The sequence below is a fragment of the Neopelma chrysocephalum genome, unplaced genomic scaffold (assembly GCF_003984885.1).
Source record: "Neopelma chrysocephalum unplaced genomic scaffold, ASM398488v2 Primary Assembly neopelma1_77, whole genome shotgun sequence".
Classification (NCBI taxonomy): Eukaryota; Metazoa; Chordata; class Aves; order Passeriformes; family Pipridae; genus Neopelma; species Neopelma chrysocephalum.
Window position 1 is genome coordinate 3,146,878 of NW_020897738.1, and position 21,297 is coordinate 3,168,174.

Consider the following 21,297-nt stretch of genomic DNA (forward strand, 5'->3'; position numbering starts at 1 on the left):
CACATACTCACTAGACCATTCTCCAATGCCCTTTGAAATAGGCACCAACTGGCCCCAGTGGTACAGAAGTGTTTCAGCTGTGAGTTACAGTGGGTAAAAACTCAGCATTCTTTTTCTAACTTTCAGATGCAAAAAGAAAACGCAGCACAGACAGCTATTCATCAGATTCGTGGTTAGACATGGATGAAGAATCTTGTGATGCCCATCTCCAGGAGGAGAAGGATGACAGCTTGGATAAGAACTCCAAATCCTTGGTGGATGGCTCCTCCTCACCCAATAGCACACACTCAGAAGGGAAGGAGGCTGCAGGAAGGAAACAAAAAGCCACAGTAATGAGGTACCTAAAAAGAACTTTGTCCAACGAGTCAGATGACAGCGTAAAATCAACGACCCCCACGGACTATCCCAAAACACCCACGGGGTCTCCAGCTACAGAAGTTTCAACCAAATGGACTCACCTCACAGAATTTGAACTGAAGGGTTTAAAAGCCCTGGTGGAAAAGCTTGAATCTCTCCCAGAGAACAAGAAGTGTGTTCCAGAAGGCATCGAAGACCCGCAGGCTCTCCTAGAGGATATGAAGGTGGGTGTCATGGCTTGCTGAGCACACAAACTGTATTCTGCGGGCACAGGAGTCAGCAGGAGAGCAGAAAGCAAAGTTCTGCCTCAGAGGGGTGGCAGCTGGTGTGTGGTGACCAGGTCCTGTCAGGCTGCTGTGCCACGGAGAGGGAAATCATCCCTCTACCCAAAGCCATCTCTGCTCCAGGAGGTGGCTGTTTGCAGCCTGATTGAAGTGACAGGCCCTTCTGACTGTCAGAGCAATGGCCAGAAGTTTAAATCCTCTCATAGTTGAGCACTTGTTATGTCCCATGTGTAAATACTATACTTCAAAAAGTCTGTTTATCATTATAGTCATAATCTGCCCCTTTTGGTCTACCGTCTTCCTGGCTTACACCTCGTTAGCTGACACATGCAAAATGTAAATACTGGATTGCAGTTCAGAAGATAGATTGTCTAACACTCCCTGTTGCTTTTTTTTACTTTCACCTTTTTCATTTTCCTTTCCTCCATTGCCCTCTATAGGTTGATAATTATTCTCCACTGGTACAATATACAGCTTTTGGAGATGGTGTGAGGAGGGAGTGCTCACTAGTGACACAACTTCTCTTTATATTTTTAGTCTGTGTACAGTAGGGGTCTTCAGCTACATATTCTGTACAGAAATGCTCTGTAAGACACAATCTGAGGGGAAAAATATGTGTTTATTTGGTAAATGGGGAACCTGTACTTTTTTAGTGCAAGTAGTGTAACAGCTGCTTAGAAGGGCTCAAAGCCAGTTAGAGAAGGCCCAACATGTGCAGTGAAACCATATTCCATGATCTTGGAGCTTGGAAGTGTGATACATGGCACTCGTTTTGGGAAGCCACAAGAGCTCAGAAATTATCTTCTTGTCAAATCAGCCACTTTGTACATGGAAGTGGACACGTGCCCAAAGTTGTGGCTGTGGATTCACTGACTTGCTTTGGGATCAGTCATCTTCTAACAGGAAATCAAAATGAAGCTTCAAGACCAGGAGATGAGCTTGTGGTGAAGCAGAATGGTAGTGTTGCTTCTCCAAGCTTAATGCACAGACCAATTTTCATTTAAAAATAAGTGAAATCCAGGGAGGGATACAACACATAATAACTGCTGCAGATGTTCAGTGTGCTCATGCTCCCTCTTTTGATGACATACTCCAGTGTGCTGAGACATCTTCCTAGAGCACGGCAAGGTACCATATGGGGATCTGGTTTAAAGCTCCGTGTGGGAGTATCTGTTTTAATACTCCTCTCCAGAGCAGTGGATTCACTGACTAAAGAAATGGAGAACTGCAAATGGACATTTTAAAAAAAAAGGCCCACATCACCTTTTTAGTGATACTGTGCTTTAGCTGGTATTAAGTGGGCACCTGCCAGTTTATTGTGTGCATCTTGCAGAGTTACAACCTTGATGTTCCATCTCTTTTGATAACTTCCTGCTTCTAAACTTTCTCCCCTTGCCAGCACACACTGTAACCATCAGGATGTATCCCAACATCTGGATATTGATGGTTCCCTGCTGGTTAAAGAGCCCATGACCACATCTAAACACCGTGGACGCTGCAAAATTGTTTTCCCTGGAATCACCTCTGTATGTTTGGCAAGTCTGTGACAAATTAGTCAGAGCAAGACCTTTTCAAAACCTTATTAACTCAAACATCTTCTTGAACAGCGTCTAAAGAACAGTTAAAAAATTTTCTTAGCCATCTTTTTTACAATATTTGCCCACATTTAAGTCAGCCCTCAATTTTCAGAGAGTGAGAGTTAGTACAGCATAGTAAATTCATTAAAGCCCATATATTCTGCTTCCTCCATTACTCCCTACGGGTGCACAATCCACTTCCCAGGTGCTCTGAAGGAACTGGAGCAGTTGTACTCAGGTCAGGAATTACTTGAATACATTTCCTCTCAGGTCCGAAGGGAGTCCAGCATTCCAGCACAGGCCTTCTCTTTGCTCCTCAGCAAATTGTGTGAGGCAGCCACTTGAAAAGGTGTGTTCCATTCCCATCTACTTCTGGGACAACAACCCATCACTCCTTTCCACCACTGTATTCACTGACATGGTAGAGATCAGCGTAGTGGAGCCAAAGCATCCAATCTCCTTGGAGCAGGAAATTTGTTTTATTCAGTTTATTCGCTTTAAAAAAAAATAACCAGACCCATGTGTGTCAGTGTATGTTTAGAGCTTCTACCTTTAAAGGATGGAGGAGCTGCCAGGTGACAGATTTGAGCCCCTAAGCATACATCCAGCATAATGGTCCTTGGAGGATTCCCGTGTTCCTTGGTGTAAGGATGCAGCTATTCAGTATTTCATTCCATCCTTGTGTCAGGTACATCCCTCTGTTCAGCCCCTGAGCTGAACACAGGGAGTGAATGTTCCCTTGGGGTTCCCAGGGATCCTCATCCTGTGCTTCACACGTGGTAATGGATGAGCTGCTGTTATCACAGGGAGGGAACTGGAGTGCAAAGAAATTAGGATAAAAGCGACCATAATTTTGGCTACTGGCGTTTTGTGCCACAGATGGGATTTTCAGAAAACTGAGTGTTATTTAACAATGATACCTGCAAAAGACAAGTGTAATTATAGTGAAACTATAATTGCTTAACGTTTCTGCAGAGAAGTTCTGATCTTTAGCATCCAGATCCCAAGCCAGGCGTGAGGAAGAGCAGGAACACACAATTCATGACTGCCTGTGGAAACTTGATTTAAAAGATTTTGCCCTGTGCCACATAGAGACATAATGGCAGAGGAAGAAATACAGTCCATTTTTCCAGAATGGTATTTATCTCCTTGACCACTGAATCATGTTCCCTCTTACTTTGCTACTAGTTTTCCAAGCTGTACAGATAATAACGAGGGGGTTTTGCTGATAGCATCAGCAGTGGAGTGAGCAAAAGCCTGGCCCCTTTACATCACCCTGATGAATATCCAGAGCATCAGTCATCTGTGGGACTGAATGGAGGTAGGAATCCTGCAGAGGCTGTGCAGATGATCCATGCTGGGACTGTATTTGGCTGTACTCACAAGATTTATTTCATGGGCAACTCAACTTTTGGGCATGTGATGTATTAATAATGCATCCTATTAAAAGTACCCTTTTAGTGCACCCATTTGAGAGTTATTTTTAACAAATGCATAGCAAGAACATGCTCTGACAAAGTCTGAAAGCTCTTGGTCTGCTTGGAAAGTCTTAAACAAGTTTCTTCCTGAAGAAAATAAATCTGTGTTTATTGTAGCACTTTTATTTCTTAATGAAATACACTCTGGAACTTTTCTGTATGACATTCAAGTCTGTCTTTGTGCTTCAGGAAGATAATTAATGTTTTCAGAAAACAGGATATGGGTAGTTAAACTGGAGAAAGGAAACCATTTTATTCAGTGATGTGAAGTTTCACAGAACTAATCGGGGTAGCTCACAAAGAATCCATGCTTTGCCAGCTGAGCCAGAATATAGTAAAGGATGGGTGACTGGATTACTGCTCTTAGTGGTAAATACAACTACAGCTATTTAATGTCAAGTAGGTGAGACTTTTTGCAGTAAAGTAATTTATTTTCCTTATGAGAAGGGAGACTGAAAACTAAACTAAGCCTGTGTAAATTCCTTGCACATCATCTGAGCTCCAAACTAACTGCAGCTGTCTGGTGGGGACACAGCAATCCAGAAGTGCCAACTGCTGCCTCTGCAGATTGAGAACCCATTTATCACCATGATCGATGGAGTGCAGCAGCACCAGGGAGGCTTCTGGGCAGAGTGTAACAGCCTGACTTGAGGAGCAGGTCAGTCCTTCCCTGAGCTCAAACAAGGAGTTAAATTCCTGCTGGCACTGCATCACCTGAGTCCTGCATTAAGCACCACAGGAGCTTCTCAGAGGCCTCCACAGAGATTCCCAAAGCAGCGTTCACTCCATGGCAGATGCAGCCGAGCAATTGGCCGAGGAGGTGCAACACTCTGTATCCAAGTGTCTGTGGAGTCACTGTGTGAGCAGGAATGTGAGGGGAAAGGGTTGGACAGATGAAGATTCCCTCCCTGGGAGCGCTCAGATGGCCCAGCTGCAGAAGGACAGAGGGCCTGGTACTGCAGTTGTGGGCAGGGGGAGCAGCCAGAAGTCACTGCTGCCGTTGTCCTCACATCCTTGCTGGTGCTGGTACTGTTGGAGGCACGTGCAGCCTCAGTCACACCTTGTTTGCCAAATATACGTGCCCTGAAATGAAGTATAAATAGTGCAACAACTCCAGCTCCCAAATTAAAAATTAAATCTCAGCTGACCTGTTAGAAAAGTACCTACTGAGATACTTTTGAGTAGGATGAGAAAGAGAGGCAGGAAAAAAAGTCACTGAGAGGTAATTGTACTTAGATGGTGGCCTGGGGGATTGGAAGAGTTTTATCATGTGGCTTCTCCACTTTATACTTAGCTACCAATGAGTATTTCAGTGTATCAAAGATGCAGCTGGGGTGGGCTCATGCATGGAGAAGAGAATGGAGAGGTAACCATCGTACTCCTTGGTGTAGTTTGCACCCCACATCACAGGGCAGGTAGGGCTGAGCAGACCTTTGATCGTGGCAGTTGTGCAGCCCACACTAAACACACTGCCAGGGATCCTTGCCCATGTGCAGCCTCTGATTTCCACACACAACGTTTCTGTGTGTTGCCAGCAGGATGGGAATTCCTTTGTGCTGTTGGGGCACAGGATTGTGAGATCTGCCTCCTCATAATGCCACAGACCTTCCCCACTTCAAAGCAAACACGCTGCCCTTCTCCAGAAGGGCCTGTGCAAGTCGATTAGGGCAGAAGAAACTCAGTTTGAAGAACAGAGTTTGTCAAATATCCGCAACTCCTTGGCAGCAGGAGAAGATTCTTGTGCAAGACAGATGATATCTACTGAAATATGTTCTTACTTTTTCTTGCCAAGAAATCTTACCCCCTTTCTCATCCTGATGACAGGGAAAAAACCTCCCTCTACTGAATGCATTTCAGGGGAGTCGTTCCTTGCTGTGCTTTTGAAATTAATGGCTAAGCTGAATTCTTACATAGTTAATCAGCTTCTTTCCTCCATACCTGCTGTTGTCACCACAGCCCTCAAGTGTAATGAATTGGGTCGCCGTGTGCTGGAGGAGCATCATGTTGTTTCTCTAACTGGAGCCCCATGGCTTTTCTTTATCTTCTTTTTTCCCCTTGTTTTTAAGCAGGTGAACAAAAATCTGCTTCCTCCATCCTGTTGTGCTCTGACACTTGATGCTCCAGTCAGTGCAACTGTGGCTCTGCTGCGCAGACAGCCGTTGTTTTCAGCTGCCTGAGATGATAAGCTGCCATAGTTTTACATTTCTCCTTGGATAATATTTTCACGTGATACATATGATAACAAGAAACCTTCATTACCTTGCCAAGTTCTTGGAATATACTCTACTTTCTATTGAACTCCGAGTCTCTGACAGTTGTTAGTGGAAACGTTAAGGTTTTCTGTCTTACAGGCTTTCAAATCTAAGAGTAGCAAAATCAAAAGGGAATTAATTTGTCCTTTGTTTATATGGCTCTCAAGCGCTGCCTTGTTCTGGAGATGTTTTGGTTTTGCAATGAGATTACAAAATCCTCTCTGTTTTTAGGATGGAAAACTAACTTTCAGAATGTGGTCACAGTTCAGTTAATGCAGTGATCCCTCTCAAAATAAAATAGACATGAGAAAAGAGGTGCTCACTTAACCCCCAAGAGTTGATATGCCAATGATTAGTCCACAGGTAAGAGTTGGTGGGTGTGGCACTGGAGGAGCACAGGGCTGCAGGTACAACACAGACTCTGCATCACAACCAGGGTGGGGCAAGCTGGGTTTTACTCCTGACCTTTGCAAACCCCTGAGTGCAGCCCCAGCACCAGGCTGATAACCTGGGCTTATACTGGTATTGCTTATTTTGGTCCCTGGTGCTGCTTTCGGCCTAACCAGTGCCCAGAGCAGCCTCACTGGTGTGATGTGTCTGAGGGAGCAGTGCTGTGCTGGTGCTGTGCTGTTCATTAGTAACACAGCTCTCGTTTAAGCACAGGCTGGGGAATTGGGCTGAGTGGGACAGGTTGTCTGAGCTCCAGGGAGAGAGCCAGCCCCAGGGACACTCATCCAAACGCAGGCTCTTGGGGACTGGAACATGCCATCGTACCCTGGGCTTCAGTTGGATGATTACAGATGAATTCAAGTGCACTTCCTATTAAAACAATTACTGTATTTTAAGCTCTTTTTGTATAGTGTGTGAAATTTCTAATTACTAGAGCTCTGCTCTGGGGACTGACAGAGCCTGGTGCCTGTTGTTGGCTAATTAAGCTTTTTTTCATGTACTTGGGAGCAGCACCATTGAACTTCATTGGGGTTATCTCCTAAATATTTGTTAAGGCAATTTCCAACCTGCAATTCTTGTTTGTTCTATTGAGCATTTTTTTCTTTTGCCTTTAACCTGTTAGTGCTGATTTGGGCTCCAGTTTTCAGCAGCACAGCAGAATCCTCCTTCCGACTCATTTTTTGTTTTCATTGCTTCTTTTTTCAGCCACCAGATGAAGAGCTTTGCAGTTAAGTTAGTGAGCACGTAGGGAGTCATGGGAAGTGAGCATGGACTGTTCCCAGCTGCACAACTGAGTACACTTAAACAGAGTGTTTTACCACCTCTGTGTTGAGTTACTGGTCATGGGAGTGATTCACAGTGGGAGCTGTGTCAGCCAGTGCAGCCCACTCACGAGATTTCTAGAACAGTGCAGCAAAGCAAAAGGGTTTGGTGGGGGTGGAAGGGAGGGCAGACCAGTCTTTTTTCCCTTAATACTGCACTGTCTGGAGTCAGATCCATTCCTAGTGAACTCTCAGGAACCTGAATGCCTCACCTGATCACATAAAGGGAACTGGATTCCAGCAGCTCTGGCCTGCCCATCAGTGGGGAAGGAAGGGCTGTGGGAATGACAGTGCTCTTGGATTGTCACGTGCAAAAAGATGAAAGGTTACAGAGCACACTTGTATATCTTGGCTTACCTGAACGTTCAGGCAACTGAGGATTGCTCTAAACTACACACCTGATGCCCTGTGACTGCCGAAATAACAGTGGCAGAGCTTTGGTGATTCTTGGGCCTTTTGTAGACTTGGTCAGGAGAGAAGGTGTCAGTCATGGGCTTGGTTGGGATTTAGTGAGCTGGAGTTTAAAGAGAGAGGTGATAGTGGTTAGACACTGGTCTTGGACACACCAGTATTAAAGAAGTCTGTAACATCTGAGGTGTTGATGATTTTGCTGCCTGTTTTTCAAGAAGTTTCACATCTTGGATGTCAACGACAGGTGCGAGAGTTTCAGTGTGAGTTGGACATTTGGAAGCAAAAGTAACTTGCAGAGATCTTCTCAGTCTGACATCAGAGTGGAGTGTTGTCCTCTGTAGGTCTCTGCACTCTCCAGTTGTTTCTCTGGTTAATAAAGGCCTTTTCATTTGCAACAGAATATACTGAAGGAACATGCTGATGATGACCAAAACCTTGCCATTTCGGGTGTCCCTGTGGTCAGCTGGCCCAAGAAGACCCCAAAGGTAATGAGATACAATTACTTACTAATTATTGTTGTGGTCTGGTGTTTACTGATCTATAATCTGACAAAGTGCTGTCTATGATCCATTGACAGTTTCTAGCATTTTTAACAAAAAATGTTATTTTTTAATGGGTTTATGATTAGGTCTTGAAGCAGAACAAGAAAGTGCCTCAGCAGGGAGAAATCACTACTTTCCATTTAAAAAGGATTTGTTTGGGCCTTACTTGTCAGTATAAAACTTTGATCATTGGTCATTTACTAGTTATGGTGAAATGTAAAAATGTGGATGGATTTTGTGTAAAATTAAATGGTGTGTAAATGCTACAAACCAGTCATTTAGTGAACAGTTTCTTCTGAATGAGAGGATGGTTTTTCCCTTACACTATGAGACTTCCTGAATTCTCTGTACAATGTACCACTGTAACTTTGAAGGATTCTTTTCTGTCCTTATATCTTAATTTTTCCTCCTATATATTGGAGTAATTATTTTCACTTTGCAGGACAACGGTGAGGTTTGCTTTGTTAATGCTTATAAAGAATTTGAAATATTTAACTAAAGAATAATGTCAAAAGGCTGGATGTTATTTATAACAGTGGTATGTTTACCACACTCCAGTTATTCAGCATGCTGTAAAAGCAGCTTTGCTTATTTAGAAGATGTCTCATCGCTTCTATTTTTACGTTCATTTTTCACTGAATTAGTTTTATAATCCATTATTTCTTTAGAAATGCTGAAAGGGTCGGTCAGCTTAAATCAGGCTTCAAACTGAAAATCTGTTGTTGTTTTCATTGCAGATACCTTTCAAATAATTATCAGGGGAAATAATTCGCTCAGTTCTCTCTTTCTGTGCTGGTGCACTTCTCCTGGCTTTGCATCTAAACCACACGTAGCCACGAGAATTTGCTGTTTTCAGATGGGAAGTAGGAGACCATAAACATGCAACTGCCAGAGGAGAGTGGGGCAGGATGAGCACATCATGTTCCTTCTTGGTTTCTTTTTGGGTTTTCGCTCAGCACATTTCAGATAACTTGTATCTTGTCAAAGACATATATCTCATTTAGCCTGTAATAAATCCATGGGAACATGCTCTGTGTTTAAAACATTTATTTGTTTAGAAGCAGCAGTGGAGAACCTTGAGAAACAGGTGTGGGATTCTCCACTGTTTTGATGGCTGCTATTCATTCCTCAGTCAGTATATCTAGGCATTGAATAAAGCAAAATTTCTGTGACCAGAGGAAAGGTTATTTTATAATAAAACTAAGAAACAACTCACTTTCTTTTGAGCTTGTGATGGAAGGGAGGATCTTGGTGCTTTGAGGCTTTTATAAGCTTTGGCATTTGCTAATGTTCTTGTTCACTTTATTTTGGAATCCTTGATAAATGCTTCATTTCTTCTATTTTATTTCTGTGTACTGGCAACATAACTGCAACTGTAAAAGATTTGTAATTTTTGTGACTTAAAACTTATCCCTCTTTGCAAAATCCCTCTTGCTGGCTGCAAGGGGTTTTTTCACTTTTCTTTAGCCTTTCTGAAAGCAAAAGCTTCTAGAAGGCATCACTTCCAGTGCTAAGACAATGACAAACAAACACATCAGTTAATAACAAATGAGAGGAAAACTTTCACAGAAAGTCAAGCCTTAGGTTGAAGTTTGGAAATAAAAAAAAAATTAGAAGAAATCCTTTCACCATTCTCTTCATATTTGCTTTGCTTGGTCTGGGATCAGTTCATGTTATGTCTTACATTTTAGTTGAGAGGTACACGTGCAGATAGGGCTGGTGTTATCAAAGAGGAATTTGTTGTTGTGCTTCTAGTTGGCAAATGTCCTTGTCATCTTCCATGTTGCAGCTATTTCCTTTCCTGGGAACAGAGGCCAAGTGAACAGGCTGGGAAAAGATGTCTTAGAGTTGAGCCTTTGAGTCCCAAATTAAAATCTATGGGCAAGACAATGTAGGGGAGATTTGTCTAAAAGCAGTGTTAGTAGTTAAGCTTGGTTATTTCTCCTTTGTTCCCTGTAAGCCCTGATAATTAAATTGAAGATTTTACAGGGAAGAAAAACCCATAGGGAGGGGGAAACTCCCTTGAAAAGTGAATTGTAGCTGGTGGAGCAAGTCTCCATGGCCAGAAGATTCCACAAGCACAAGGCAGGGGAGTAAAACCTACCAGTAATTTTGCTTTCTGCAGTCTTTTGTAGTTTATAGGAGAAATGGCAGATACTTCATAGTGCCTTCCCTGAGATTCTTGTATTCAAAGGGAGCAGAAGGTCCAACACAGCACAGTACCAGCTCCTGTGGGGCTTCCAGGGAGAGGGCGATTGTGTGATTCCAAGATAAAGAAAAAGAAGGGAACTGAAATCCAGAAAGAAGAGGCAATGAAGAGAAAACATGGTTCTTGCTTTCGCCCAAGAGAAGGCTCCAGAAGAGATTTAGAAAGACAAGAGCAGCAGATGGAGAAGGAAGAATAAAGCCAGCATTAAATGCCAAAACATTTCAAAGAAAATGGAAATGACTGTAAAGAAAGGAGGGGAAGAGACTAGAAATGGTGAGAGCAGGATTAGGAGAGAGACAAGTACTGAGAAAAGCAGAGGGAGAGAACTCTGACTGAAGCCAAAGATCCCTGGAACAGGGACAGGGAGTGACTATGTGAATAACCCAAGTTGTGGAAGGGTGAGCTTAGTTATGTTGACTTGCTTTTGAAAGAACAAGCCTTTGATAGTCTGAATGATTTTTGAAGCAGCAAATAATATTTCCCTTTAAAGCTGAGTTACAGTTTCTGTAACATGTTGTTCGTGTGATGTGCCAGCAGCAGGCACAGCTCTGCGCTAGAGAACAGCTGCTTGAAGCCTGGGATATGCTGGGGTTTAGGGCAGAAATGTGTCCATTCACCTCAAATCCCACTGCACAGAGGACAAGGTGTAACGGGCAGGACATTTAACTCGGGACAGGGAAGGCCCATCCGTGTGCTGTGGCCCCACTGTGCTGCGTCACTCTGTGCACCTTTTCCAAAGGCATTTGGGGCTGTGGGTTATCCTGCAGTGCCCTGACAAAGGAAATTACTCACTGGGAAAAGAAACAGAAGTGATAATCAGCCATGGTTTAGTGAGGAGATGAAATAACTGGGTGACATTTGATGATGTTGTGGTTAGTGCACAAAATGGGAGGCCGGGGTCTGCGTCTGCTCCCAGCTCTGCTGCAGCACCTGGTGTCGCAGGAGGTGAATGGCACGTTGCTGCTCCCTGAGCTTTTCCAGATGGAGATGGGGCTTCCCATCTGGGGGGCTGGGAGGTGAAATTAATGTTTGTAAAGATCTGTGGCATCTTCAGTGCAAAGTTTTTCAGTAAAGTGTGTGAGCCATTATTATTTTATGGTAATAGAGACACGGTGTGTGATTCATAGGCACCTCTTCAGATCATATTTACTCATCTTTATGGAGCTATTTTGAGTCATTTGTGATTCTAATTTATCGATAATTGTTTACCATAATAATTACATTCCTTTAGGCACCTTGGAGTTTTTTCCCCCTTTTCGAAAATCTCTTTCAGAAGAAGCAAGAACCTGCCTTTTTCTTTTAGCTATAGAGTAAGATAAAACAGTCCAGTGCCAGGGATCTTAGGGTATGTGCAACGGTCCTAATTTAGGCCTGTTCAAGGAATCAGCAATGCGGGACCAAGTGGATATTTGAAACCTGCTTGTCCTGATGGCTGACTGACAGTTTATGTACCTTCAGACTGGGCAGCAGACTGGACGTTCTCAGCGATTCCCAGCTGGCTGCCAGCACGGATGGAGCTGTGGATCCCATTCCTATGCTGGGGGCTGTGCAGCAGTGAGTGTCCCCTCTTAGTGCAGGGCTCAGTGTTGTCTGGGGGGGTTACAATCATTAAGGTTGGCAAAGACCTGCGGGATCAAGTCCAGCCCTTGACCGAATCCTGCCATGCGATGGTCGTCTGCTGTCCAAAAGGAAGGGCTCCATAGGGTATGATGCCTTGAAATACTGCGTTCTTGAGCAACTAAAGAGGAGTAAGAAAACATCCTAACTAACTTCTCCCCCATCCCTGGGACATGAACTTTTGGATGGTGTGAACAGAGGGCAGGGCCTAAACCTGATCTTCCACTGTGGCGACTCATGGCCGATTGATCACTGGCGTGGGAAGCTGGCGACCACCAAGCCCAATCTAGAAGCCCACTCTCAGGAGTTGCCAGCATTCCAAAGTTCCCATTTTTCTTCCCAGGGATTAGGGATAGCATTTCATTTAAGGAACTCAGAATATGGCCCAAGCAGAAACAGCATTTTTCAACCCATTTCCTATTTCTGGAGGACAACAGTCAACTCCAGCAGCATGTAATTACACTCTGTGGCAGTGCCTTCTGTTTTTATTGTGATAAAGATCTTTAGTTGTCTATGAAGAGCAGCTATAAAGAACTAAAATATGTTTGGACTCTCTTGTTCTGTGAAGAGTTAGAAATGCAGACTGTGAGCTGGATTCTCATCTTTCTTACCTGGCACAAACCTAAAGCCACTGCATTTGTAATGATAGTGAGTGTCCAAATATATATAGGTCTGGCTGTGAGCAGGAGATGGAGCTGTAATTTTCAGTAGCTGGTAGAAAATGCTGTAATATGGGGCTTTTTCTCTGATGCCTGTTCATACCATTTCTCTGTAATTTTTACCTCTTGATTTTAAGAGAAGAGACTAAAGTATAATAAGGAAATGGTAATATTCTTATTTAAAGGAGTACTATTAATTAGTAAAGACCACAAACTGAAATTTTAATTGGATTATGTTTTTTTTAAACACACCCTTCCCTGCAATTGGCAACATAAATAACATTTATATCTCTGTATCAGGGTATGAGAACCAGGCAGAAAAAGTGATAATTGGGGAGGGGGGGGAAGACATCCCTCAGGCTGGGTTTTTTGCTGTTGTTTTTTTTAGTTGGGGGGTGGTCATGGGTGGGCACAGCATTGAAAGGGACCTTCTGGGGTGGCAGCATGTGATTCCAGTCATTAGTGAGTTCTGTCCTACAGCAGTTTAGTTTTTACCCCTTTATTTTTACTAGAAATCTTTTTGCAGAATTCTACAGATGCATCCATGGATCTGAAAAATAAGGATAACTCGTATGAATAATCTGTGAGGGGCAGAGAAGAGGCTGATTACTGTGGCTGAGGAAAGTCGTGCTCCATCAGCCCACAGTCCTCATAACACCAAGTCCTGTTTTGGTGGTGCTCAGTCACAGCAATTTAAAGAGGCGTAGGAACAAAGCAGGAATACAGAGCTCTTCCCTCTGCTTATCTTCCCCGTTAAGCTGGAAGATTGTATCTTCATCTTTTCTGCTTAGTGTCCTCTGGTAGAATTTTTTCCCCTCTGTGAATTTACCTAATAATTTGTGGAACCTGTTGATCTTTTTGATCTCCACAGCATCCTGTGGCAGCGTCCCCCGCGGTTTAATAAAGCTCTGTGTAGATAAGTACTTCCTTATGTTGTTTCAGATGTGTCCTTTAATATCATAAATACACTTCATGCCCTCTGTATCATGCATTTTGAGAAATTTGAATGAGGTCTCTGTTCATCTCCGTGCTGTCAAGGATTTTTTATGTCCCTGTTACAGTGTCTCAGTAATTTTTTTCCCTACTCCCAAGGTGAAAACCACAAGTAAGTTCAATCTTTTCTGGTACACAAACCATATCATTTGTTGGAGCATTTTTCTCACTCTATTCTAGTTCCATTACAGGTAGTTTTGAGGTGAGGGTGAATCTGGGATTCCACAACCACATATAGTATTCAAGATGTGATGTTTAAGAGCAGAGACCAGAAGGACATGCCTGGTTCAGCCTGGCACAGTGAAGTTGAAGGGGGAGATGATTGTTGTGTAAGTACTTCAGGGAGTGTAAACATCGGGGCAGGAAAAGAGTTATTTAAGCTAATGGACAATGTTGGCATGGGAAGAAGGGAATATAAACATGCCATAAATAGGTTTAGCTGGAAATAAGATTTCTGATCATTGTTCAGAGTCTGAACCAAACAGCACACAAGGAAACCAGTAGACAGCTGTGGTGAAAAGGGTGGCAGATTCTTAGAAATAACTTGTATTTTAAATAGTAAAAGGCAGTTGGATTAGCCACCATCTCCAAATATGGAGCCCATAGATGTCCTTGTGCACTTTCACATGTCTGCTGCCATTTTCCAGCAAGGAACCTGTTTCCCTTTTCATGGTATTTCACATTAAAAATGCTGGGAAGAGAAGATTTACCAGTTTTTAATAACAGAGCTCCTTTATTATGGCTCCAATTTTATGCAACATTATGCATTAGATCAAACTTAAGAAATAGTAACTAAATGGACTAAGAATCAGTGGACACAATAAATTTGATTGTGTGCAGAAATTAGGGGGGGAAATCATGGAATGGAGTGTTTGGATTGACTTGAAACCAGTGTGATTTTCCAGAAGTGTTGAGCATCATTTTACATCAGATTTGTCTTCAATTCAGGGGGAGAGGTGCGAGGTGGACAAAGAACATTCCTGAAAACCTTTGAATAAGTACTTCCAGTTTTTACTTGCTTGCTTACTAAGAATTCCTGCCATAGCTATCGCTGGGCCAGCTCCACCCAGAGAAGCAGGAGCAGTGAGGGACTCGTTACAGCAATTAGTGTTTTAACCAGAGCAGTGTCTGAAACAGATCTGAGCATGTAGAAATGGCACAACATCAAACCAGCATCAGCTTCAGGAGCCTGCCCGGGGGCTACCACCAGGAAAGCAACATTCCTTATAGCAGCAGTGGGAAAACTCTGCCAAATTCCCTAGGACAGACCAGTCCTTGGAGATCTGCTCAGGGTACTTCCTGTGGGAATACAAATGTATTAGAAAGCAAATATTGACAATTAAAAACTAGCACTTAAGAATTAAGGTAAAAATTGAGTCTATCTAGTGTTGGAAAAAATCTGGGAAGGATAAAAAAAGATATAGGTAGATAGAGAGCAAAACAATTCTATGTAAATTGTTGTAGGATGTATTTTTCTGGTTGAGATTCAAATAAGTTTTCCATCAGTCATTCCAAGTGGGGCAGGAGCAGAAAGGGGATTTAAACTGTCACATTTCATTCTTGGCAGGCACCAGCTTAAAGGTGTTTGAAGTGATCTCACACAGCAGAGCCTGAACTCTGCTTGGTGTCAACAACAATTTTAAATGCCAGTAGTCTGTAAGGAGATTTGCATATACAAATATGTGTGTATTGTGAATCCTTTTTGTTGATAAAAAGTCCTGATTATAAAGTTCATAATCGACTACAAATCAGACATTTCTTGGTAGTTATCAGATGCCAATAATTACTTTTCTTCCAGAAAATAACTTAAGTACAAAAGAAAATGAGGATTTAAATCAATTTAAATTTGTTTTTCTCTTTACTGATTGGAATCAGTGATTTAAATAATTTTGAATAATTTGTGTTCTTTTACACTGTAGGATAGTAGATGCCATGTGGTAGGAGAGGGCTGAAATGTATTCAGAAAGATACCCCAGTTCTGGCTCCTGACAAATCTATTAAGAAACAAAAGCACATAGTTGAGGTTTGGGGGATGTTTTTTTTAGGGGACTTCCCACAGTAACTGTGTGCCTGTGAAACTAAGGCCTTTCCCTGCTGACTACACTTGGGTGCAGGAAAAAAACCTGATGGACCAGAACCAAAGACTTGGGGCACTGTGCAAAGGAGGGAAAGCTGTTGAAGCTACTGGGAGTTCCTGTCAAGCGTCTGCTTTCCCGGGGCAGCGCTGCCGAGGAAAGCAGCTCCTTGCCTGACCTGTTTATTTTTCTGAGCACTGTTTCAGTCTCTTACAAACATTAGTCCTCCAGACAAATTCATTCTGTGGTAATTCCTGCAGACCCGAGGAGTTTCAGGGTTTGCTGGATGTGTATCATGTATAACGTGCCCGGGGGGCTGGAACTACAGTCTAGAAGGTCCCTTCCAACCCAACCCTTTCTGTGATTCTACGAAAGAGCTTCTGCCTATTGCCTCAGTATTTTTCTAAAAGCTTTGCCTGGTGACTTGACAGATTATTTCTCACCTCAAGAGGCAGTACTTGAAATATTGTGTCCCTTCAGGGAATAATTATAAATAGCAAGGACTTGAATGAGCACCTTCTTAATCTTCCATCTTTGACTTAATATTTTCACTTCTTATCAGCTCTCAGCCACTTGCTTTGAAATCTGACCAATGCCTTTATGTGATTAATACATCAAACAGGTAAATTAGAGCCATTTTGACTCTGAGTAGAAATCTAAATGGATTGGAAAAAAAATGAACAGACATCTCTGTTTTCCAACTGTTGTGCTCCGCGTATCACACGAGAAGATTTATGTTTTCTTCCCCATTGTCATTCTTCTTCCATAGGCACGAATATTCAGTAACACAAATTTTTCCCAACTACGCCCTGACTGCCATTTTTCATGGCAGCAGCTTTCTCTTTATTTCATGACAGCGAAAGTGCTGATGAGAACTACCGTAGTCTTAAGACCTTTGTCATAGATAATATGTGTGAAATGAGTTGATAGATCTCAAATTTTATCCCCAGGAGCTTGCCTACCTTGGCCAACAAAACCAGACAAAACACTAAGGTTTGAACCTGGCTTAAGAATTCCAGCATCCTTGTGTTCTCCCCCACCCCAACATTAAAACCATCCAAGCTTTGAGTTACGTATCTGAAACTTAATAGTTTAGTTTCTGGATCGAAGCACATTGGCAGAGCAACAGGGAAGGCGTTTGTCATCCCACAGTATGTGCCGTGCAATTATGGACATTAATCCTGCGTGCACTTTTCAGAACAAAATTGAATTGTATGTTCTGTCCCCGAGAAGATGGCTTCCTTTAGTTCCACAGCACACTGAAATTAAACTCTGCTGAGAATATAAATGAGGGCTTGTTTCAACTTCATGACTTTCCTGTGAGCACTGGACCAGATAGAAGAGGGACAGGAGTGCTCTCCTTTTTGAAAACAAGAAATAAAATATATGGATAAATTCCAATAAAAGCAAAGCAGCTGTGAGTCTCAGCCTAGTGTGGTTTGGTTGTTAGTCCTGGATGTTTCCCTACAAATCCAACTCGAGTTTGTAGGTGACAACAGTGAGCCCTCGTGAGGCAAACTGTACTTCAGCTTTTCCTTTGCTCACCATCTCTTTGGGTTTGGTCTCTGGATTTTCAGGCTGCTGCCCACACGTTGGACACAACTGACTCTCCCAGAGTTCTGTGCCGTGTGCCAGAGCACTTTGAGCCACTGGCAGCAAAGCAGGTTACGTATTCCGGTTAATCCACTCTCTCAGCCACATCTATTTGCATGTTCCTCCACAGCACGGCAGTCACTGCTCTTATCTTCTTAGGAACCTCCTTCACTAGTTCTTGCATTTACTGACAGAACATGGCTCTTGGAGACACAAGCTGTGCTGTGGAAACACTCTGTGCCATCAGGTTCTGTGGGAGAAGGAAGCATGGCAGGATTTCCCTAATTTCCCAGTGGACCGTCCCAGTTATGCCACGGCTTTTCCTGTAGAGAAGAGCATGTCTTGTGTGGTAGATGGAGTCCATGTTTCACCATTCTGCAGTACTTTTTGAAGATGACAGGGTGTTGGGGTTTGGAGGGGGGTTGTTTTGTTTTTAAGGTATATGGGAGATGGAGTGAGTGTGTTACTCACCCATTTTGGGTGCTGCTCCTCTACTGCCCTGGAACAACCCGTGGTTGTCATCCTTCAGGAGGAGGCTGTACAACCCTTGCTGCCTTTGCTTCTCCTGGATACTGGTTAAGGAAAGCATGAGCTGTAGGCATGGCATGGAGGGAGCAATCAATATTATTTCATCTTGAGTTGCTTTATTTGATCTATGGTTGATCAATCAGACCATTTATTGACGAGATTGTGATGGATACTCAGTGCATCTGATGACAACTCTTATGTCATAGTTCAGATGAAGCAGATAGCAGAAAGTAGTAAGATCATGGATATTTAGGTTGTCAGACTGTCACTGCTAGTGTTGAGAATACAACTGAAATATTGGTTAGAACTCTTGAGAAAAGTGTCATGAAATTTGCCCAGGCCCAACAGTTAAGATCATATTTCATGTGAATGGACACTTACACCAAAACAATGAACCTTAGAAAGCTACTGGGTAACTCTCTTATTCTGATACAGGTCAACAATCGTGATTCATAAACATCTCAGTGAGTTTCCTTTTCAAAAACATATGTGCTGGCCTGCAGAAAGCTGCAGCAGCTCAAATCACAAGATCTTTTTTGAAGGACTTGCATATAAACCAGTTTGAGGTTGTTTGTCTGATTGTTTCCATGTAAATATTTTTTCTAATACCAGCTAAATATAATATTCCGTAAAGGTGCATAAAAAGTTTCAAGGGAAGGATAAATTAAAGGTGTGTTTGTGCCACATAAAAAACTTTATTTCACTTCATAGTGTGAATCATAAACTCCAGTGTGTAATATGAAAACAGATCCTGTTTAGCACTGGAAGCAACAGCTAAAGTCTGTTGGTACAAGAGATGCTCAGGAGTGAGTGAGTACAGCACAGGGGTTGTAGTCGTCCTCCCCCATCTTGGTTTTACTACTTAAGGATATTTGCATGAGAATAAAATCTGGTTCTTTGGCACTCATCTGCTCCTGCTGTTTATTCTTCGCTTGAGGTTATTGTCTCAGTTTGTGACAACATAATTGGTTTCTGTGGAGAAGATTATGATATTGATGAGACTTATATATGACTTCAGGTGAGGTGCAATCAAAGCAACAGTTCAAAATAGAAGGTACTGTCTGTTTTCATGCAGTTTTCACTACGGCTCATTCAGCAGGGTAATTAAGGATGTTATTTATTACTGAACTGCATCACGCAAAGCTGAAGTATGGACACAGTTCTGCTACTACAGGCAGGACTAGGGGCACTGCTGCTTATTTTGTGTTCAAAGCTGTTGTAAACTCCACCAGGCTGGGCAACTAGATGCTGTTCATACAAGGGTTGCTCACTATTTGTTGTAATTTAGTGTTCTCTAGTGTAGACAAGCTGAAAGAATTGAGCTGGAAAATGCTCTCTTAATAGTTCTCTCTGTGTATTAAATATTCCTTTGAATGGTTAGCTGCTCTTGTACAGGATGAGGTTTTTTGAGAGCAATTATAATCAGAAAAGTTTATTCTGTTGTGTTGTTTCCCCCACACTGATTCCCAATTTGCTATTTTATATCATACCCTATCCCATTTTTTTTAAACACCATCTCAGCAAAGTTTACCTAGCATTTGGAAATCATTCCAGGATATTCTTGGCATGTGTGTGTCTTCCCTCCTAACGCAGGCTTCGTAATTAGAGCTCATTTGTCACTTGTGGTGCTGCTGCAAGTGGCAGCCTGGACACACAGGGCTGGCTGTGGGGTGAGGGCTGGGGTGGGATACACTTGGGGACCTGCTGCAGCCCGGAGAGGCCAATGCAAACATCAGGAGTGCTGGGATGCGTCGCAGATGAGAGGAGTAGGATGATCTCTGTCATGATTTAATTTGCTGTGAATGACATTTCGCTGTGGTGTGACTGCTGGATTGTCCTTGGGGGATGTCACAAGTTATTTTTTTCTCCTGTCTGGATTACGGAGCCAAAAGGCCGGAGGGACAAACAAGTGTGAGCCAGGTTACACATGGAACTGGGCTAGTGGAGACTTGGTCTGCCCACGGGCAGGTGTGGGACCAGGCGTCTTCCTTCCGGATGTCACCTGTTCTCCTGCCGCTGCTGGAGGCCAAGTGTATCACGGCTGTAGTTGTGTCAGCTATCCTTGCTTTGCAGTTAAAAGCTCTCCTTTGTAGGCCTGTCATGAGACATGCATCCCCCCCTTCTTTTCTCCTCCAGAAAACATTGGATTCTGATATTACCTTGTGATTCTGAAAGCCAAGGCCTTAGGCACATGCCTTTCGTGCCTCAGCTTTCGTCTGCTCCTGCTCCTGGTTGTGTACGAACACAATGAGGGGAGAGAGAAACCTGAGCAGACGGGCTGAGCACACCCCATCGCCTTCTGGGGAGCCCCATTGGGTGCTGCAAGGAAATGCTTTGCTCCTGGCATGGTGGGTGAGCAGGAGGGGGAGAATACCATCACCTACCCATCATTTGAATCTGACTTGGCAAGAGGACAGGAGTACAAACAAGGAATGGATATTTACTATATTAAAAATAAGGAAGGGGCATAATCACACGATTCACGTGGCTTTATCAGCAGTCTCCTGTAAATATGTTTGAAGTTTGACTGTATTTTATTACTTAAACTTGAGTGACCTGTCTCAGTGTGGATGCTGGTGTCACAAGGGCTGTGCTGCTGTTTGCTCCCGTGCCAGTTCCTGCCTGTTGCTGCCTCTTCTCCTGAACTACCTGGACTGTTTATGCTATGTGGTAATTCAGACCAGGGAACTGAGCTGAAACTAGTTTGGCAAAAATCCTGATGCAAGGACCATTAGATGTGCTTCTTTATGGCTTCTTGGTTGCTCAGCACATGCAAATATTTAATCTCATGTTTAATTCTGTGTTGTGGGCGTAGGAGCCGGAGGCAAAATCCTAACAACTTGAGTGGAATCGGGATTTCCCCTGAAAGCAGGCCCATAAATCCAGTGGGAAATTTAATTCTCCAGCACTCAAATTCAGGCCTGTGACCCTCAGCTGCAGGCTCTGGAGGGCAAAGGCAGTGTCCATGTTGAGGTGCTGGCCCTGAGACCTCTGGATCCAGAACGGGTCCCCGACTGACCGATGTGTAACATGTCACGCTGCGGGGAGGGCATTTAATTGTAAAGCCCCAGCAGCGGGTCAGGATGATCGGAGCGGGGCTGGAAATGGTTCCTTGGGAGCAAGCGAACGAGGGGGTGCCCGCACGGGGAGCAGCGCGAGGCCAGACGCGAGCAGCAACACAAGCCGGGTCGCCTCGTATCCCATCTCATCCCAGCGCCGGTTCTGCCGCTCGCAATCCCGAAGTTTGCTCGGCGCCTTCCTCCTCCCGAGGGATGGAGGGTCCCTGCTCCCTGCTCCCGGCCCGGCCCGAGCGGCGGACGGGGAGCCGCAGGTATCGCGGTGCAGGGTGTGCGTGTGTGTGTGCGTGTGTGTGTGTCTGTGCGCGTCTCCTTTGTCTGAGCAGCCCGAGCAGCGCCGAGCGCCCCGCGGGCGGCCGCGCATCCTCCCCGCC

The 21,297-nt window shown here is 43.6% G+C and overlaps 1 protein-coding gene across 8 annotated transcripts in view; it reads left to right on the forward strand.

The window, feature by feature from the left end:
* The window catches only part of KDM2B (lysine demethylase 2B), a 117,343-nt gene that overhangs the window by 69,242 nt on the left and 26,804 nt on the right, over window positions 1-21,297 (forward strand). For all 8 annotated transcript variants that reach the window (XM_027689272.1, XM_027689267.1, XM_027689271.1 and 5 more), the window contains 2 exons: window positions 127-581; window positions 8,029-8,115. In XM_027689272.1, the coding sequence (XP_027545073.1) occupies window positions 127-581; window positions 8,029-8,115 (542 nt within the window). The remainder of the gene's footprint in view (window positions 1-126; window positions 582-8,028; window positions 8,116-21,297) is intronic.